The 20,060-nt window shown below is 46.6% G+C and overlaps 2 protein-coding genes across 2 annotated transcripts; both read right to left on the bottom strand.

Annotated features, from left to right (window-relative positions):
* Positions 1-131: 131 nt before the first annotated feature.
* LOC128722629 (thioester-containing protein 1 allele R1-like) lies at positions 132-4,542 on the bottom strand. The gene is made up of 8 exons (XM_053816305.1): positions 4,536-4,542; positions 2,911-4,442; positions 2,692-2,844; positions 2,478-2,575; positions 2,122-2,417; positions 458-2,052; positions 236-389; positions 132-172 (listed from the first exon to the last, which is right to left on the bottom strand). Exons 1-8 carry the CDS (start codon positions 4,540-4,542, stop codon positions 132-134), a joined length of 3,876 nt encoding a protein of 1,291 aa, XP_053672280.1.
* An 8,038-nt stretch (positions 4,543-12,580) lies between these two features.
* LOC128722944 (protein amalgam) lies at positions 12,581-19,559 on the bottom strand. The gene is made up of 9 exons (XM_053816637.1): positions 18,562-19,559; positions 18,169-18,287; positions 16,899-17,084; positions 16,395-16,593; positions 15,818-15,949; positions 15,285-15,404; positions 15,034-15,204; positions 14,601-14,804; positions 12,581-12,846 (listed from the first exon to the last, which is right to left on the bottom strand). Exons 1-9 carry the CDS (start codon positions 18,629-18,631, stop codon positions 12,581-12,583), a joined length of 1,467 nt encoding a protein of 488 aa, XP_053672612.1. The 5' UTR covers positions 18,632-19,559.
* Between the last annotated feature and the right edge of the window lie 501 nt (positions 19,560-20,060).

The raw sequence follows: 20,060 nt of genomic DNA, 5'->3' as shown, positions 1-20,060 counted from the left end.
ACAAACTTGAGAACCAATTCAGTTGCCGGATTATACTGTTTAATGTCTTAATTTATTATTTGCAACGATTGTTGAGAAGTTGGACACATATCGCGATGTCTATCACTGGGTTGAAGATCATCTGAATTTGGTTACCTGTGTTTGGTATCTAATTGCTTAAATGCAAAATTATCTGCAAAGAATAATAGATCAGTAAATTGGCTGCTAACATGGCGAGGCTCCATGATGTACATACTTTTGTCGGTTATGTCATACACTTTGATTGTGCCTGGTTGTAAACGAGTTTCCACGTTCCGGCGGAATCCGGTCACATTGAAACATCTCTGCTGCACACTGATCTCTTCGAAAGTGATCAATAGCTGGGTTTCGCGGTTCTTCAAGGTGGTTGTCTAGCGAATAGGATGATCAATCGATAATTGAGCGTGTGCAGTTACATCACCGTAAACGGGCTACTTACGACTACGTCCTGAAGTTCATTCAGCTCGTCCACACTGTCGTCTAGGGCGATGTACCCGGTCGGAAAAGAAATCTCGCACGTAACCATGTTTGTCTTGTCGAACGATCCCTTTGGGATGAACCGCAAGCATATGCGCCAGTCGGTGTAGTCATCGTTAGACGAGTCGTATCGTATCAGGTCGATTTCAAACTTTTGCACCTGCTCCGTAACAGCCTCCATGTAGCTGTAGACGATCTCAAACGCGCCCGCTATTGTTCCATTGATTGATAAGCTCAAGGAACGTGTGGTTGATGGCAGGTTGAGAACACGATTGTTGCTACCATCGTTCAGCTCAGATCGCCATATTTCACCGTTTCTGTCATTAGCTACAACTTCGGCATTGTACTGTTTATCAAGCAACGTTGTCCGTTTTGCATACTCGATCAGTGCCCGGAGCGCGACGTGCGAATCAGGCGAGATTGGTTGGGGTGCTAGCCGGTATGGTTGATCTTTGATCCAGTTAACTATAGGCGCTGCTTGAAGGAGGAATTTTTTTGAGGTTAACATTATAAGCGCATACGCCGTATTTTCTAGATTTCGCTTTGAAGTAGGAGAACCCCACCATAGCTTCAGTCCCGTGGGGCTTTGGTTTTTGTTCGAAAGAAGTTCGGCCAGAATATTTCTAACTCTTTCTTCTATTGCTGCCTGATTGTTGGTACCCGTCGCATGTTGTTGCGAGAACTGCAACACGTGTCCAACTAAGGCGAGTTGATACGAATCGGTTAACTTCCCGATACTAGATAGGAGATGATTTTTTGCTCTTTCAATAACCGTAACAAAGCGCCATGTGTAGCTTTCCATATTGAAGTACGACATCAATACATGAGAGGTTAATTCCACGTGTTCGGTATCGTTAGCATTTTCCTCACCAGCGCAAAAATGACCATCTCTAGCCTGTTTATCCTTCAACCAGTTAAGTGATTTTAAAATAGAATCTTCATGATGTTTGTTTTTTAGATGCCTGTTGGCATTGGTTAACGCCTGAACAGCTATGACCGTGTCCCAACACGGCGACGAGGGAGAATGGCTTTGGGAGATGGTGAACGAGCCGTCTCCATTTGCAAGAGCCTCGATCATATGGGCTGATGTATTGACCATGTCGGCAGCTGCGGCCCTTCGTTCTATCCTTTCCACATTTCCCAGCGTCAGGACGTCTAAGTATAGGGACGCCTTTATGGCCATCGTGAACGGGTCCGCCTCGACGAGCTTGTCCAACAGAAGGCTCACCGGAAGTGAAGCAATTTGAAGCTGCTCCTGGTGCAGAGATAGGGTTATTTTCTCCGATCCTTTTTCCGCGGTGCGTGGAATTGGAATCTTAAGTCTATCAAACCGCTGCACGGATTTATCGACGTTGAACAGACGCACTATGCTCTGCGTTCGTTGAACGCTTTCCGGCACGGTTCTAAGTATAGTTTCAGCCGTGGCTATCTGGATGTTACCCTTTATGTAAGCGTTTGCCTTTAGTGTAATTGATCCGAGTTTTCTGGGTTGGATGAGAAATTCGGCCCTTTCCACCTGATATGGATCCAGTCGACCGTAGACTAATTTCTTTGTGGCTATGTGACAAAAAAACAAATGTGAAGGAATTTTTTTGATGTTTGAAACTACTTTAGATTTGCGCTCACCGTCAGTGTGGCCCGAGTTGTTGAGAAAGATAAATTCGTTTGCTGTGTTCAACAGTTCCAGGAGCATAAAGTTAACAGGGTGATTTCGATTGTTGACGATGTATACATCGACCGAAATCGTTTCCATCTTTCTTGCCCAGTATGGGATGTGTACATAAATTTCAACCTCTTGCTGGCGATCTCCCTGAACAGGACGCCCAATGCCGAGGCCTTCCGTGGCGCTAAACGCGAATGCACTCACTATCCAGTGGTTTACGTACGGTGGAGCGTTAAAATTAAGCATTGCAAAGCCATTTCTAATTTTTAAAAGAAGGTCATTATGAGAGCTTACATTCAAATTAAAGAGCACCACTTACTTGACATTCACTTCTTTCCACAGAAGTAAATGATTTAGCCGCGACGATCCCAACGACTGCTTTTGTTCCGTTTCTATGTGACCCAATCCCGGTAGATTCTGCGATGGCGTTTTAAGAATATCGTTTACGGACAATGCAAATACATCTTCGCCCTGGGGGAAACCATCGTGAGGTGTCAAAGCTGGTAAAAACTAAGCGTGCTCCAAATGCTTACCTCCGGGAACACGGACCCGTTGAACATTGAGTGCGTGTAGATGCTATCAAAGTGTTCCTCGTCCAGGACACCTTCGTAAATAGCGATACCAACCTGAGCAACGTCTTGTTTCGTTCGTACACGCACTTCCGTGCCCGTAACCTCAATGTCCACCTAGTCAGAATCCGTCAGGGGTTTAGAGGATTAAAGAAATAGGATTCACAAGACTTCATGACTTACCTGATGGGACACAGGAGGTTCCCTGTCAAGTGTCGCAGTTTGCACCAACGTACCGTCGAATCTCCCAAATATGTACACACGCTTGACATCCGTTGGACGAACTAGGTCATGCACGAGATGATCGTAATAATTGCGGTGATAGCAGTTAATGAACAGTGGGATATTTTCACCGTCATGTTTGCGAATGACGGCCACAATTCCATCCATTGGGTGAGAGGACGCTATCGCCAGTTTAATGGTCTCCCTTGCCCGAATGGAACCATTCGTCAACCGATCACGAGTGGTTGCAGCGATGTTGCTTGAAGGCACTGCACGGATTGAAAGCTGAGGGTTGTAGGTTGCTTCCAATGTGAGGGAAAAGCTGGCCTTTTGAAACGCTACACGGACTTTTACAAGTTCTGTGGATTGGTGAGTTGGTATGGAGAGAATCGCAGTACCGTCGGGCTCCAGTGCCTGCTCAAACTGTACACTTGGCACGTTGTCTTCGCTTTCGAAATCCACCACAATGGACACGCTGTCACTCATGTATTTCCATCCATCGTAGGGCTTTCCGGTAGGCGTCGTAATTTCGACCAGCAGAGTTGCATTGTGGCCAGGAAAGAAATCAACTAGCCTGTGCAGCACAACCTTGTACGGGAGTGGGTAGATTGGTACGGCTATACTCTCACGGTACGTCCGATCGGTTATGCCATTTGAAGTCAGCACTGATGCCTGTATGTAGATGAGATTCGCCTCGGATTCTTCGTTTCTCAGCGCTTCCAGCAGCTCTGAAACCTTAACATTTACGTTCTGGTTGCCATCGATCGGCAGCGGATCTGCATCGATCGAACGATCGCCACCAGTAACGCTCACCATCAACGTTCCGCGGATGGGTTTTCCGAATGTATACGTCGCTTGCACGTTAATTTCGAGCTGCTCGTAATCTTGCGTAATCAATTCACCCGGGTTGATGGTAATGCTGTGAATCGGAGCCGTGTACGGTGCCACTTTGAATGGTTTCGTTGTGGTTTGTCCAGCGAGCGTCACGGTGATGTTCCAGTTTCCGATGTCGCGATCGTCAGCAAACAGGTATTGATCGCTAAAAATCTCGTCCGGATATAGCTGCGCCTCCCAGGATGTCACAGTGTGCTGTGTTTCATGGAGCAACGTTATCGTTACGTTGAATGGCGTTTCCGTTCTGGCCAATGGTCTGTTCAACTCGTCCGTCAGCAGAATGCGAAACTTCATGAAGTCCCCAGGAGTGTGCAGAGTGTGGCTTAGTTGGATAAGCACTTTTGGTAGATTTGCCAGCTGAATTTGGCCAGTCAAGCGTGTCATTTCCTTCAGTTCCGTTACAACGATGATGTCTAGCTCTAGCTCTTGACGTCCGCCGTGCGTCCATTCGGAAGGAATCGTGTAGAGTTGTACATTCCTTTGATCGACCTTGGTTGTGATGATCATATCCTCTTCCTCACCGAGGTTCGCTATCTCGAACGTATTGTTTGCCGTGTCCAGGTTTGCCAACACGATGCTTACATCATGTTTCGGCAACGCTCGTGAAGTGAATATTGAAAAGAAAAGACTGGAACATAACGCCCGATCAGTATGAATTGGTTGTTTTTTCCCTCTTACGAACCGTTACTTACCTATCATCGGCGTGTACTTTTCCGAAATTTATGCCGCAAAACAGCAGAAAAACTGCCAACAGGGAGCGCATTCTGGATACGCTTATTAGCTCTCGATCGTGCAACGAAGAATAACTGACGCTGAGTGGAAGTGAATCTGCTAGCTACGGTACGGTAAGATCATCCGTAAGCTGGCACGGGATTCCCTGGAGTTGACGGGAAGGTTATCAGTAATAGCTGATATTATTGCTTGACACGATCGGGCTAGTGTTCGCAGACGATTACATTTGTGTGTAAAACATGGAATACACATCGATTTGCATCGTTTTACGGACTACTGCAGCCGAAGATATCATGTCTGTGATTCATTCAGGACGAAGTACAATGTTTTTAGTATGTTTTTATTGGTGTTTTTTAATGCTACACGTTACTGTAGCTATTGATTTTATTAGTATACTGAGGATACTTTGCATATTTGTACTCTACATACCTAATTTCCACTACAAACATGTATCCGTTTGTGAAGGTTTTTTTTATTTTCGGCCCAATTATGTTAAATGTATGAAACTAAAAACAGCCAATCATTTAAGTTCAAACCTAACAAAGTATGAAATAACCTGTTTGAGAGAATTTAGGGAAGGCAAAAAGAAAAAAATGTTAAAAAAAGGTTTTCTTTCAATCAACCGCCTTCACAAGAGCAGTCCTGTGAAAAGAAGCTAAGATGGTATCGAATCAATGCTCACTTACTCGGGATTCGAACTCATCGTGACTCGTCAGCAGCGTCCCCGTGGAAACTTAAGTCGAAAAGCGTTGGACAGTGAAAGACATGTCGTATTTGCTGACAGCTCCCATTAGCCTCTCAAACAATAAATCACGCACGCACCCTCGTCGATCGTCGAGGGTGGACGATTTCTCGAGGGTGGAAACTGCGAAATGGTCTGCGATGAAAAACCGTTAAGTTTCGCCGATTCAGCACCGAGAAGTCCGGGGAAACGAGCAAACGAGGAGTGTGGCCTTAAGGCCAGCTGCAACATGCGCGTGTAGAACATTGCCACTTGTGGGATAGAATTGCCGGGAGAATTGTAAAACAAGTAGCAAATATTTGCCCATCTTAAGATGTTTGCAAGGAAAGGAGCAATCGTCTCAAACCCCTGTCTGTCTGTCGAGTTTTATTTGCTTTCCTTTGGAGAAGTAACACTAATCCGTATCTATTCCGATTACATTGGAGGAAGGTTCTCATTGGCACTTAAAGGTAATAATCTGTTGGTTGTAGTTGAATCTTCAGTTTTAGGAATTTGGCATCTCAACAGCGTCTGATATGGCGGATGAATTTTTCTTTGTTTTATGGCCGAAGCATGTTCGATAGTTCGTTCCCGTGTACGAGCAGAATGGTTCCACTGAGGCAAATAAATGCACCCCAAGAGAAACTGTATCATCGAAGGCAAACATACCGAGCATCACAATCGTTTCCTGCCCCAGAATGCGTTGAGACTGGGACTCGTATCCGCAAGGCTCGCCTGGAAGCCAAATCCCACTGTCCGTGGCTTACCGTGCCGCCATGTCGCGACCGACTATGAGGCCTTTTTGCGTATTTTTTTTTTGGTTACGCTTTTCACCCGTCCATTGCTGAAAATGGATTTTCCCGGCTCGAGAACGCGTGAAAACAAAACACCCGAAGCGCATCGGCGTTCCGGTGCAGCCGGTACCGCTGTTTGCTGCGGTTGTGCAAAGTGCAAGTGCAACATGCGGCCGTACTTAGGCGCGTTCAAAGCTCCAGTGTTCGCGTGTCCGATCCCGCACAGGGAAGCCGCCTGCGAGCGGGTTTACGTGTTTGTTTGAACAAACCCACAACCGCTGGGGACGAAAGATTTTTCACCCAAACAACGGCACCGGGATCGAGGCCCGAGAGTTGAGTTTTGCCAGCACGCGGTGCTGATGTTGTGGCCGGTATGGCTTTAACGCTACACGGGGATGATTTTAATTTGTAGCGGATATGACGTTAACGTCGAGAGATCGACGGTGGTAGAAAGCTTCGTAAACAATGGCAGCGTACTGGGGATTGATCGTGGCGCGGCTTTGTCTAGCTTGGGTGGTTTAGTAAACCTCCAACACCGGTCGCATACGAGTGTAATATTCTGGGTGTGATTGGGAAGGTTTCTCTGCGCGTGGTTTCGTATCGCGTATCGAAGCTACGTCACGATAATGTTTCGAAGCAGCCCGTGCATATCCGTGCACCGAATAGTCGCGTTTAAGAAGCCAACTTTCCCAGTGGATCCTTTGGGAGACTGCTTGTCGAACCTGAACGTAGCGAGTGAAACCGGGCAATCCGCATTGTGAGCGGATGCTTATTATGTGGGAGCAACCGAACACAGTCGTGCGAAACGTATGCGACGAAGTGGAATATGGGTGAGATTTTATTGTTACCAGAATACGCAAGCATAAGTGCCCCACCAGCTGTCGTGGCGTGAAATTCAAGCGAATATCTCACCGACTCGTACTCTTAAAGGTGCAGGGCTATAAGGAAGGAATCTACGTTAAACCGATATCCATCCATCCATCTTTGGTCGCTGATTGAAGCTGGCAGAAAATGGGTACAGTATAGAAGGATTTGCATCTATCGGTATGATCCAATGAGAATCGGTGTGCGGTTTTCTATCTTTCTTGATTGTGATCGCCTTAATTTGAATAAGAAATTGTATCGGAGGATCGAAGATTACCCTTCCTTTCAGATGCTATTTCATTGCTCACCAGACTAACGACACCCGTTTTTATTACTTCGAGGTTTCATCGAAAGCAAATTAGCATTTCCGTGGAACGTTTTATTAAACACCAACAGTTGGGAATAATTAATATATGCAATCTCATTTTGTTCGATTCGAATTCAGCGGATGCAGTTTTCAAAGGGAATAAAAAAATTGAGAAATATTCAAATTCCATTACAAGCTGTTATAGAAAGCCGAACAATGAAAGAACTACAGGAACGTTTAAGAGACGTATTTTGTAAAAAAAAGGTTTGATTGCTTTCCATATATACCAGAAGTATATCGTATAGATAAAAAGGATATATAAAGTTTTAAGCTTCTTTCTTTTTTCATTTTTCAGATAATTGTGCATGTTTACGACACTTATTCTACCGCTGTGTGCTTCCGATGCGAGTTTCTTCGAGCTGCAGGTCTGAGCAAGGTAAGTGCTTTGAAATTATTGTAATTACTCTGTTTAAGAAATGCTTTTAATGCATCCCTTGACGTCATAAAGTCGTGCAGATGCAATGGAAACTTTGTACCATATATACATCGTGATGAATTAATGGAACGGTTTGAGGGATGAATGGGATAAGAATTATGCTCTTGCTTGTATGCATCCTCGAAGAAGATAATTTTGATGTGCATTATGAGTATGTTAAGCAAGGAAATTTTCGTCATTGTGTGTAGAAAGAGGAATAGAGGAGAAGTCTGAAGATAATTAAGTCCTTTATTCTATTTAATTCTTAGCAGACTTCACTGTAGCTATTTTGAAAGCTCTCGAAATCGGAAAATAATACAACTTACCTGATGCATGCTAAGGGATCTTTTTCTCATGCAAATACTCGATTCAAATTCGATTGACTGTTTTTTACATTTTCTTATGAATATTTTTATTTCATCGGTAGGCTATATATATGTATGTATATATAGATCGTTTAAGTACTTTCAATTAACTATTCCTCACGTACACGGCCCCGCTACACCTTCCTCTGCATCATTTCCTATCAATTAGCAACCGGCTATAATTCCACATCATATTGTATGCTAGCTTTAAATTATTTATTGTCTTGTTATTTTATTACTCAATGAGATGGTAGATAGACTACTATGTGTGTGTGTGTCTATGTGTTTTTGTCGTTCCCGTATCGTTCCGATCCATTGAACATAGCATTTGTTTTTGATTTGCTGATTTTGCAAGTTGCATCGTTTATATTATCCATCTCGAGCAGCTCGTTGGCTTGCAGTTATGCTAGAGGAATTTGTGAACTGGCTGTTAAGAGTAGAGTTTTAAACCTTCGTTTTATGCTTGCTATCGAGTGTCGTGTTTCGAGTTCTTGCTGTTTTCCTCTTCGTCTTTTCTCACGAATATTTTGAAAACTTAATCAACCCTGTTAAAATGTATGTTTTGTTTGCGGATCGTTGAAGCCATCCCATCACATCTGAAGAAAAACACAATAGCTGATTTTAGAGTTTTTTTAGCTAGTCGGACCCGAACGTATGGCTAAAGAAGTAAACTGTTGTAGAACGTGGGTGGGTGAACGTTTGCGTGTTTGCTTTGAACGATACAAATTTGATTTTAGCATGAACCGGCTGATCCTTTGTTCGATTTAAGCGTATTGATGATTGTTGTATGTATGCTGCTTTATAAATTCTAACTATACTCAAAATGAACTGTACACAATGAACTCATCAAGCTGTTGTTCCAAAACGGTATCACCTGATGATGTATGAAATTCATATAAAAAAATCAACACTGGTATGGCTCACGCTCTTGGCGTCTTTCTCACCGCTTCCGTTCCGTTTTTCTTTTATATACAGTTAATCTTTCATAATTTTTGTTAATTTAATTTGTTTTTTGTTGTTGTTTAATATCCATGTTTACATTATGTAGCCTGATGTGTTCCACGTGTTTCGCTCGCTAAACATTGCTCTAGTACTGAATTGTATTCATGTAATGTTGTTTTTTTTTAAACTTTATTTCCTCTCTCATCCATGCCAGCAACGGTGGAACAATTTTTGGTTAAATATTCTTGGAAATGTTCTTAAATTCCTTCGTTTACAGTGCGCTATGGCGCGCTTTCCCTATAAACGGTTTAACAACTTTAGCTACACAGAACCGTTGCAGGTCGGCGTGTGTCTATTTGCTACGATTTATGCGTTTCATCCTTTGACTTCTTTGAGCTTTATGCTGTTTGGTTTTGTTATCATAATGCTACACGGAAGACAACCACTTTCTGACACGATCTTTTGCGCAATTCCTGTTTTGCACTTCATTTCCATTGCATACAGTTGGGTTCGCGTGTTTGTGATTAATGTCCTTTTGTTTGCGCTATTGGTTTGTTAAACAGCTCATATAAACTGGATAAGGTCAGCTTTAATATACGAGGAAGTAATCATTGAATACCGAAGCGCAGCGAACGGTGATGCAGGTTGTCCTTGAACGGAAGCATAATGCAGCGATTTGAAACCGTTTCAAGCAATGCATTTTTTTTGAAAAACGGGAAAAGGATCGACATTGTGTCACGTTTGGATATGGTTCTGTTTGTATTCTGTTCACTTCTTGTTAGCAGCTGCCATTAGTTGGACACGTTTCATTTCGGTTCAAGAGCTCGAACGAAGCTATTGCTTCATAGAGCTTGGTGTTTTTTGTACGAGAAAAGAGAACCCGTGACATTCCGTGGGCTGGGGAAAGCAGAAAACCGTAAAAATTTGAACGTCTGTTGCAATCGTGGTTTGAAAGAAACCCGTACGTTAAAGTTACGTGATATTTATGATGCGTGAAATAAATTTACTTCCACCATTAGCCGCCTTCCGAGGTGGACCAACGCTCGGTGAAATGTGCTTTTAATGTGGACTGGCAAGAGTGGAAAACGGCGGCACAACAACACATCCATGTGTGTGTATACCGGGGCAAAGGGTTCTCGCGAAATGGGTTTTCAATGGGATTCTTGGGCAGGGGTTTAACGGTTCGTCACAAAAAAGAGGGAAAGCAAGTGTGTGCTGTGGATCATTTGTTGGGGAAGGGTTGACGCTCGGAAGGGCAGCAGCCACCGGTATAAACCCTGTCAAAGAATTAATTGAGTTTTAATAAGTTCTAAAATAACTTCCAAATTATTTGACAACATGACGCGCGGGCCGTAACAAACACGCCGTACGCCGTTGCCGGCAACATTTCGTGAACGTTGAATCCCGGGAAGGTGTTTTACGTTTGGAATACTTCTACTCGGAAGGAAAACGAAAGCCCACATGTGGCTGATGTGTCGGACCGGCTCTGGGTCGGGAAGGATTTGAAGGATTAACGTGTTGCAAACGATCGTGAAAAACGTGAAAATGTGCACATTTTAATAAGTAGCAATTTAAGAGAAACCGAGTCCCGAGTGCGCCCCACGAAACATGGCCTACATCCAGGCGCTTAGGCGCACCTCGCGAGGACACGTGGGATAGTATAAAGATCTCAATTATCGACCGCACACGTTGGTTGCCAAACCGCAGGCAAGCCGCTGGTGGGCGTGGATTACAGCGAAAGCTGATGCATAAACATTAATTAAAATTATATCGTAAACCATGACGCGCGACAAGCAGGAAAATTAAGACCCTCAACTTCATTCAAACCCCACTCCTCGCGGACAGTACGCGGATCAAATGACCTCCATCCTTGCGTGTATATGCGCACACGTGTGTGTGTGTAAGGGGGGCGCGTATCAGTTTGGATGTTCGCTTTCATTAACGGGCTGGCGGGTTTGCGTTACATGTCTGTCTGGCCTACGGTTTTGAACCTGCCTGTCCAGGAAGTCGTGGTCGTCCTGTTTTTGTTTTGCTTACAGCGGAAAATCTCGAGAGGTAAACATTGGGGGTGTCCTTGGTGTTGAATATGAATGATGCCACGGATGAATACTCTCAAATATGAGCATCGCGTGGTTTGGGAAAAGTGGGAACTTAAAACCTGCTCCCGGGAAAAGATACAAGACAAGGTTGACGGAGGTTTGTTCCGGACTAAAATGCGTCCCGAATGAATTAATGTTTTAGGCGGAATAATGTTACCCTTTGGCTTTTTATGATGAATTCATGTTTTTATAAGTGTGCTATTAACCATGGAAAAACACACCTGGGAAATTGATTAGGTTAGCATCAATTCCTTAGCTAAACATTTATAACGTATTGAAAATCAGCTTCCTGTTATCTCTAATGAGATCTAAATATGGTTCATGCTATGAATTATTGAAATTTTCTTTAACGCTCAGCAAAAAGAAATTGATAAAAAAGTTGATCAAAGAACACGACAGGCATTGGTTAAATAAACTTCTGGGAAAGCGACTTTGGAAAGCATCTGGAAACGTTTGGCATGCTGCCATCTTGCTTTTGTAGCAAACTGTCCCATAAAGCCAGCGCCTACTCTGCTTCACCGGCTCGCAGCAACACTCGGTATTCAACTATGGCTTCCATTTAACATTTTTATGTACACAGTAACTAACACGACACGTGGTTTGGGTTGTTTTCCTCTCCGGGGCCTTTTTTTTTGCTGTGTTCGCTTTCGTTTTGTACAAGCTCTCTTATGCATGATTAAACTATTCACTTTGACACTTTATAAATTTCCCGCCACTCACCGGTCGCCTTCTCGCAGAACCTTTCCACTCCGATCGGAGGTCGGTCTGTCCTTCCGGTTTTGTCCATCAATTTATGCTAACGCCCCTTCGGGCGTTTTTGTAGTGTTTATTATAAAGTGCACTTATAATTGTAACAAATTCGCCTTCCAGCGTCTGGCACTCCGGAGGAGTTGAGCCGGACCGATTATTTTTTCTCCCTCACCACTAACCACCCAGTTTTGATGTCACCATCACTAGCCTCCTACCCTGGCTTGTTAAAACACTCTCCCGCAACACACGACACACGACACATGCACACGAAAACATCCACGCACACACATACGGCGGATCGCACTACCGGGGTAGCACACGTGGGGGTGGTTTTTTAGGGGAGGCTGAAGTTGGGTTGATACACCCGAACACCCGAATGGGCGGCCTGGGTTTGCCTGCGTGTAAATGATTGTAAGTAGTTTATTTAACAGCTGTTTTAATTTGCGCTAATCGCGCCCGGGTTCCCTTGAGGACCCCACGGCAAATCACGGCCAAACCCACAGGCTCATGCCATCGGCAGCAGTTCTCGAACGTTTTACTTTTTGTGTTGTGTGTTGCCTCGACACCGGTCAGGGATCTCGTGCGGGTAAACGACAGGATGTTCCGGCCGCACGGTTCTGCGGCTAATTTCGATCGTGCGCTCACCAACCGAGCCTGTCCGGGGCGCTAGGCATCCGCGCGTACGGCTTCATGTAAATGTCAGCAGCATCAACAGACTATAAATCATCAGCAAACAACAACTAACGAACGCGACCGTGCGCCTGCGGCTGAAGATGGCCGCCGAGCGGGATTTGATGTTCAGGATCCAGTGCGGTTGCTGTGACGGGATCGGTGCCGGCATCTGCGTGTTGCGGGGCTTTTCCAGCCCACCGTTGGTGCCTCCCGGACCACCCAGTCCGTTGCCCGTACCGGCCGTTGCACCGTTCACGCCTGTCATCCCGTGTCCGGTGTTACCTGCGGAAAAAGGCACGAACTGTAAGTGAAAAGCGCGTGTGCATAAATTGTGGGATCGGCATTTGCATCCGTGCCGCAAAGAATTTCGAGCCTGCCAGACACGGTCGTGGTGAAGGGAAATTTGATGGTTTTAAAAAAGAAATTCTCGACGATTTTATTGCATTTTTAAAAGCGCACTAATTTTCAGCCCTCAGGGAACACACATTTTCGGTGTGCCGAGGTCGGGATTTTTCGCGTTTTTCGCATCCACCGGGCTGGCGTGAAAAACGTCATTCGCTCGACCGACCGTGGCCGTGGCGCCTGTTCGAGCCGTGTTTTGTCGCGAATGTCGCGATGGACGCGTGTGGGGATGCATTATTTCCCGCCGTATCGCTGTTACGCCCGTTTTGCCGCCGATGGGCGCTGTTTAACATTATCGCAACGCCATCGGGGCCGGAGTAGAGCACACGCAAATAATTAATAACGAGCCGAGCGAGCGCTCAGCGTGGGGTAGATTTTTGTTTCACTCCACGGAGTTGCTTCCCAGCGCTTGTGTCATTAAATATGAATAAATTCATGCGTGGCTCCGTTGGTGTGTTTCGAACGACGAAACCGGCCCGTTTTTCTTCAACCCCACTCCCGAGGGTGAGTGATAACTGGCCTTTTTATTTTGCTTTTGCTCTCCGAGCTGTTCTCCTTCGTCCTGAAACGCGACATAAAAGATCACCCACCGGTAACGAAGTGGTGAGGAGGGTGGCAGGCTTGGGAAAGCGCTCATCACCACCACCATCGGGACCAGGTAGCCCGGGGGGGGGGGTACAAAATGCGCCATGAGCTGATAATCACATCAATTAATTTATTGTTATGGGGTGTTTCATTGTGACGCAATAAAAATTAATTGAGCCTCCGCATAAACCCGGTGCGGCGGGTTTTTCAATTACGATCAATTGATGCGTAGTGAGAGAGGTGTGGGTGGGCGTTTTCCTGGGGCCGGAAGCGGGCTTTTGGAGATGAATAAATACCACCCCCTAAAAGTGGGGGGGAAAACGCACGAGTGGCAGAGATTAAAAGACACAAATATTTAAATGCATCGGGACCCTGCGGGGAAAATCTGCGAGCAGAAAGGGAGATACAAATCGCTGGCGGGTGTTTATGCTTGTGTTGAAAACAACCCCATCCAATCACACCCCCAAATGTTAGGGTGATTATGGGCCGCCGGTCAACCGGTTTGTGATCGTTGGGTTCAGGATTTGTTTCGAGTTTTATTTTTTTCGCTCTCATTTCAAACATGCTGTCGCATCGAATCAGTTCATTAGTGTTTTGTGTTGGGCCGTTTGCGCCGGCTTTGCGCTCATTTAATGCAAACGCAGCTATGTGTGGGTGTGTGGGTGTTTTTTCCGCTGATCAGAGGATGCGATCGGGATTTATTGGGAAATAATTGTTCCGCCATGTTTGCACAGCGCTAGTGCATTTCCCCCATTCGGTGGTCGATGTTAGTTGAGATTGTTATTTAGATCAAATTTTTTTTGTGTGTGTGCGTGTGGCCATGCGTCAATTAAAAATGAATTTATAAACGATTAAAACCAAACGGAGCGCAAACTGCGCAGCTTTTTTGCGTTAGCGGCGTTAATTTCCTGCGTATGGCGATTGATTTTGTTTTATAGTTTTACGAAACGCCAAGCTGAAATAGAACATATGTCGCCAGAAAACCCCCACCGGAAGTCCAGCATAAATCATGAGTTAAGCCTCTTCCCACGAAAGCCCGCGCAACATACCGTCGTGCACTACCAGGCTGCCGAGATAGTCGTTCTCCTGGATGTGGTGGATGATGTACGTGTCCCGGTTGAAGGTGTTGGCGCCCTTGCTAGGATCGTGCCCCTTGCCGTGGGTGTTGTAGTGCTGCTTTCGGCGCGGTTGTTTCACCGTCGACGGCACGTAAGGCGTGGGCGTTGTCGTCGGTTTCGGTGGCAGGTGAAGCTCTACGGGCGAACGGAAACCGCGCAAGCGGAGAAGCAAAATTAATCGTTAAAGTTCACCCCTAAATCAAAACATCCGTAAATTCGTGTAGTCTTTGCAGAAGCAGCAGAAGCAGCAGCAGCAGTGGCAACAAAAAAAACCCCAGAGCCAACCCGGGGCGCGATAACGAGCTCTCGCGTGCCCGCCGGAAACCACGGTGGTTTGTCGGTTGTAGTTTTCCCAACAACTGACCTTGCAGCCGTATCCGGGCGTCCGATTTTCCCAGCGCGTTGATGCTGGAGCAAATGTACGGCCCAAAGTCGCCCTTGTGGAGGTTCTTCACGGTTAAGTTCAGCTGCCAGGTGTACGCGTTCAGCTTTTCCTCGTTGATCGTGTACTTTTCGCCTTCGTACAGCTTCATGCCTGGGATTAAATGAACGAAGAAGAACGATTCTGCAACGAACCTGTCTGTTTTTGGTGTGTTTTGGATGGTGCAAAATTACCGTCATGCTTGTGCCAGCCATTCAGTGGGGTTGGGAACGCCTCCACGATGCACTGCAGCAGTACATGGCTCTCGACCGGTGCCGCTACCAGTTGGTTGCCCGCTTTCACGTTCGGAGGAACTAAGAAGCACATTAAATGGGTTAGTCTATTAGTGTGTGAAAAGGTTCGTGCGCAAACAATTTGATGGCATTTCATGACAAGCGCTCTAACGCCCTCCATCGTAAAGGGCTGGTTAGATGGATGGTTCTTTTGTTTTTTTTTTTGGAGCTGACGTTTAAACGTAAAAACAAACACCGTTCAAAGTCAATCGAATCGCACTGAGCAAAAACCAGGAAATGAATTACATTCCCTTTGAAAACAAATAAAATCTTCCCTGCTCTAGCGCTTCTCCCTACACCACCGAGTGGCGCATTTAAACAGTGTCTGTAAAAAAAAGGAGCGATGTAAAATAATCCAGCTTCCGCCTGCCACCGATGGGGGGAGGGCTAATGCTCGAGGGCTAATAAGAAAGGAAAACAAATAAAGTACTCACAGTTAACTTGCACGTCGAACCGCTTGCTCACGGTGGGTGGAACGCCGTTCGACGCTATGCAGAGATATCCGCCCATGTCGGTCCGCTGCACCTGATTCAGGACGAGCCGTTCGCCCTCGACGAATTTTACGACTGGCGATGGCAAGAACGCACACAGAAAAGGACGAGAGAGAGAGAGAAGAAGAAAGAAAAAAAGCAAAGTGCCGCGGTTTAAAATCGATTTAAACTCGCGAATAGGAAGGCGAACGTGCGCAAGATCTCAGCAAAAAGAAAAACAAAAACCGACGGTCGACAGAACTTAACGGTAACCATTTTTCAGCGCTGCTTTTCTCGGCGCTTCCGAGGCTGGTTTAAAGTACGCCGAGGAAAAAACCCCCCCATGGGAGGAACAAAAAATGAAACGCCAATTTAAGGCAGCCCGCTCTGCAGGTCTCCGCATTGTTCGGTAATTAACTGGCGTTGGATCTAACCTTGCGCGGGGTCAGCTGAAGTAGTTAGTAAATCAAACGCCGTGACAGAAACTAGCAGAGAGGCCGCGTAGGGATAAAAAAGTTCCCTGTCTGGGATGAGGGCTTACCTTGCTTCTCGCGGCCCTCCGTTCGCACGACGATGTCCTTGCCGTTCTCGCGTCTCCATTGCACTCCCGGTTCCGGAACGCCTGTCGCCTGGCACACGAGCTGCACGTTGCCGCCTTCGTTGGCCACACCGCCCTCGAGCGTGTTCGGTTCGTTTTCGTTCAAAATGTCCGGCGGCACGACGACGTCCAGGCTACCCGACTGTAATTACAACGTCTCGGTTAGTACTCGGCAACCCGGTCGACCCGGCAAGCAACAATTGGTGAACGTGAACGTTTGGTGCATTTTTGGTTCCCCCTTTTTTTTTCTTCCACCTTCAATGCGCCACGGGGGATCACCACCATGACTAATAACCTGTGTGGGACTTATTTTACGGTGGCCCCTTAGGGTAGCTTGCATCAGTCACATGGCATTCATGCGCCCATCGCTCTTGCCTCGACCTCGAAGATATGGTCCCGGACGAACCCGGAGTTTTGTCGCATAAACGAGTGCCCTCGTATACTCACCTGGTGGCGCATGGGATCCGTGTTCACCTGGCACATGTAGCTGCCGGAGTCGTTGAGCTGCACGTGCGAGATGTGCAGCTTCCACGTGTTGTGCCCGTTGTGGGTGACGGAGAGCCGCGGGTTTAGGGCGACCATGTGCGTGTGGATGGCAAGGATGGCCTTCGAGTCGGATTTTATCCACGCCACCTGTACCGCAAGGATTGAACCAGGGAAGAGCGTGTTAGTGCGTGATCTAACCAACCGAACTGAACCCGATCCCGATCCCAACCGGGCGCATGCATTTGCACTTTGCGGGAAGCATGTGACAGATGGCTTTAAAACCACCAGGCGTCTGCGTTTATATCCGTAGGTCATGTGATTCAAGGTGCGTTTCGATGGAGCTGCACAGAATTGAACACAGCAACGGTAGAGAGATGATTTAGACAATGGTTTAATTTCACGCTAAGAAACTCGATAGGATCACGCAAAGCTCACGTCGGACGGAGAATCCATTCGTCATGCTATTGAAAATGATTGCCAGTGCTGTGAAATAAATTTGCGAAAAAAGCCTTACGAAGACCGAAAAGTAGAGAACATAAAGGAGCTGGTGGTGGTGCTTTTTGGTCTGTTATTTTCCAACTTTTATGCCCGCCCGTTTCATTAGGCTGTGATTTTCCGCGCTCCACCCGCGAGAGAAGGGGATTAGACCCGGGAAGCGCGTGCACAAAGTGCTGCGTGTCAATAAAAGTTGGCCTTTGTTTTCAATAAATTTCCCAAATGAGATCATCAATAACGCGCGCGGCACACGAAGGCGAGTGCGAGCGAGGGCCACTTGCAAAGCGGCATTAAATACGGGTGCGCGCTTGCTATTTTGTGTTCCCGTGCGCGGGAGTCGAGGAAAAAGTCAGACTTTTATTGTGTGTGCATACAACCGCGGGGGAAGCAAAATTGCAGCAGCAAAAGAAAAAAGAAACACTGGATCTGGGTGGCGAAAATGGGGAAAAATTAATTTCAACTCATCCAAGTGCCGTTTTCGTCGCGGACGTCGTGCAAGCCTCTGCACGCAGGTCCATTTATAATTTCGCTCTCCACGAACCCGAACAGCCGAACCGACAGTTTTCGGAACATTATTTATGCTCGAAAGCCGAAAATGGAAATTATTTAACTGCAGAAACACCAGCATCAACAAGAAGAAAAAAAATACACCTCAACTTTCGATCAAATGCATGCCCGTTTGAATGATGGATCGATGGGCGTAATTAGCACACACACACAAACACCCGATACTTACCCTGTACTGGCCGAGATTGTTCACGACGCACGTGAACGAGATGTCGCGGCCCTGCGTCATCGTGAGATTGTCCAGCGGGGCCAGAAACTCGGGCTGAAGCTCCGTCTGAGTGCCATGTCCTTTCGTGGGTGGTGTGGAAAAGCAGAGAAAAGAGCGAAATAAATAAAAACCACAAACACACGCACAAAACAATAAGAAAAGAAGGAAAATTTTGCACAATGAAGCGCGCACCGGAAATGGGAACACTCCGTGAACGGAACGGAATAATTTCCATCGCTCGTGGCAGCTCCTGGTCGTTCCGCCGAGCGCCGTTTATGTCATCCATTATGATTATTTACCGTCGCGCATAAATCATACTAATTCGAGAAATTAAATTTCGAATCCAAAACTTACCGCTTACCAGCAGCACGACTAATGATATATTTAACAAAAGCTTTAGTTCGAGCAGATTTATGTATCCCATCGCGGTGGCGCTTTCTTGCCGTGGTGCATTCGGTTTGGTTGTCCTTTCCACTGCCTTTTCCTGCTGCTGTTGCTGTTGTTGTGCTTTTCTTTTTTTCCCTACACCACCACAAGGATTCGGTTCTCGCTTTTCCACGAACGATTTTGTTTTGTTTTTCCTTTTCCTTCTTTTTTCTTTGCTCACTCTTGTTTCCTTCTCGTCTTCAGCACGCCATTCGCGCTAATGTTTTGGGCGCGCTTCGACACCGGCTGCCGTAATCCCTTTTTGACGGCGGGTTTGGCTCGCCCTGGTCGAGCGAGTTCCTGCACACTTCCACTTCTGCGTGGAAGCAAGGTGGAGGCTTAGCTTAAGCCGCTTCGCACTCGCAACTCGCCCGCTTATTGCACTTGCTGCCCCGGAACGGTGCTTCGCGTGGAAAACACTTCACTTGCGTTCACTTATGCCGCGCTCGCCGTTCACCGCTTCACGTTCTCGCGGATGGCGTGGCTTTATTGTACCGTGTTGGTCGCCTCGCTGGCGCTGAAGGACCTGGTCCTGGCCGCAGCTGCAGCTGTGCATCGCCGCCACACCACACACCATACCACACCACACCGTCGTGCAGTCGTGGGTGGGTTTCACTTCAGCTTCAGGTTCCACGCGCCACACGGGCAGTCCCACTTCAGCGCGGCTGATGCGTGAACCGTGGGCGGATGGTCGCTTTATTCATCCGCGTAACGTGCACCGAAACAAATGCACTCACGCCCGGCAATGCATATGGATCCGCGCGCGGTGCATTGGTTTTTGGAGTGGACATTAAAATGTTGATTGCCGCCGAGAAATATACTTTCGCCAGCGGGTGTTTTGTGAGGGTGCCTTCCTTTTTTTTCTCTTTTCAACCACCACCCACACTCCAATACACTATTCACACACTTTTCCTCGCGCGATGATGCTTTCCGTTCTCGATTGTGCGGTTTGCAAAGATGTAACCTGTGAATGTTGCTAGGTGTGAGAGAACGAGAACGAACGTGGGGAGTTTTTATGATGTGTTTTTGCTTCCAAATGGTTATAGGCAAGCGAGTGAGGCAGAATAAAAAAAAATGCCAAACTGGACGACGAGAAACGAGCCCGCGATGACAAATGGCGCGGTGTAAGTGAAAGGTTGTTAATTTGAAAATATGTGCAGCTGCATGCGCTTTTAGCGATTGCTAACGGCCGGGGGAGGCACAATTTGCCAACCGTTTTGACGCATTGTTTAAAAAGGAAATTTACGATTCGACACAGCTCTCTACCGAGGGTTGTGTGGTTGTGAGCTTTCCTTTCAGTTTTCCTTCGAGCTGCGGGGTGCACATGTTGCATGTTAGTCGCGAGGGTGGAACCGTATGCGTGTGTGTGTCGTCTTCGAAGGAAGCGTGGGTGACGTGTTCTCGTGGCGCCTCGTGCCGCGCATATG

The sequence above is a fragment of the Anopheles nili genome, chromosome 3, assembly GCF_943737925.1.
Source record: "Anopheles nili chromosome 3, idAnoNiliSN_F5_01, whole genome shotgun sequence".
NCBI lineage: Eukaryota > Metazoa > Arthropoda > Insecta > Diptera > Culicidae > Anopheles > Anopheles nili.
The sequence above is the reverse complement of the archived record's forward strand: the minus strand, read 5'-3'. Positions and strand labels throughout refer to the sequence as shown.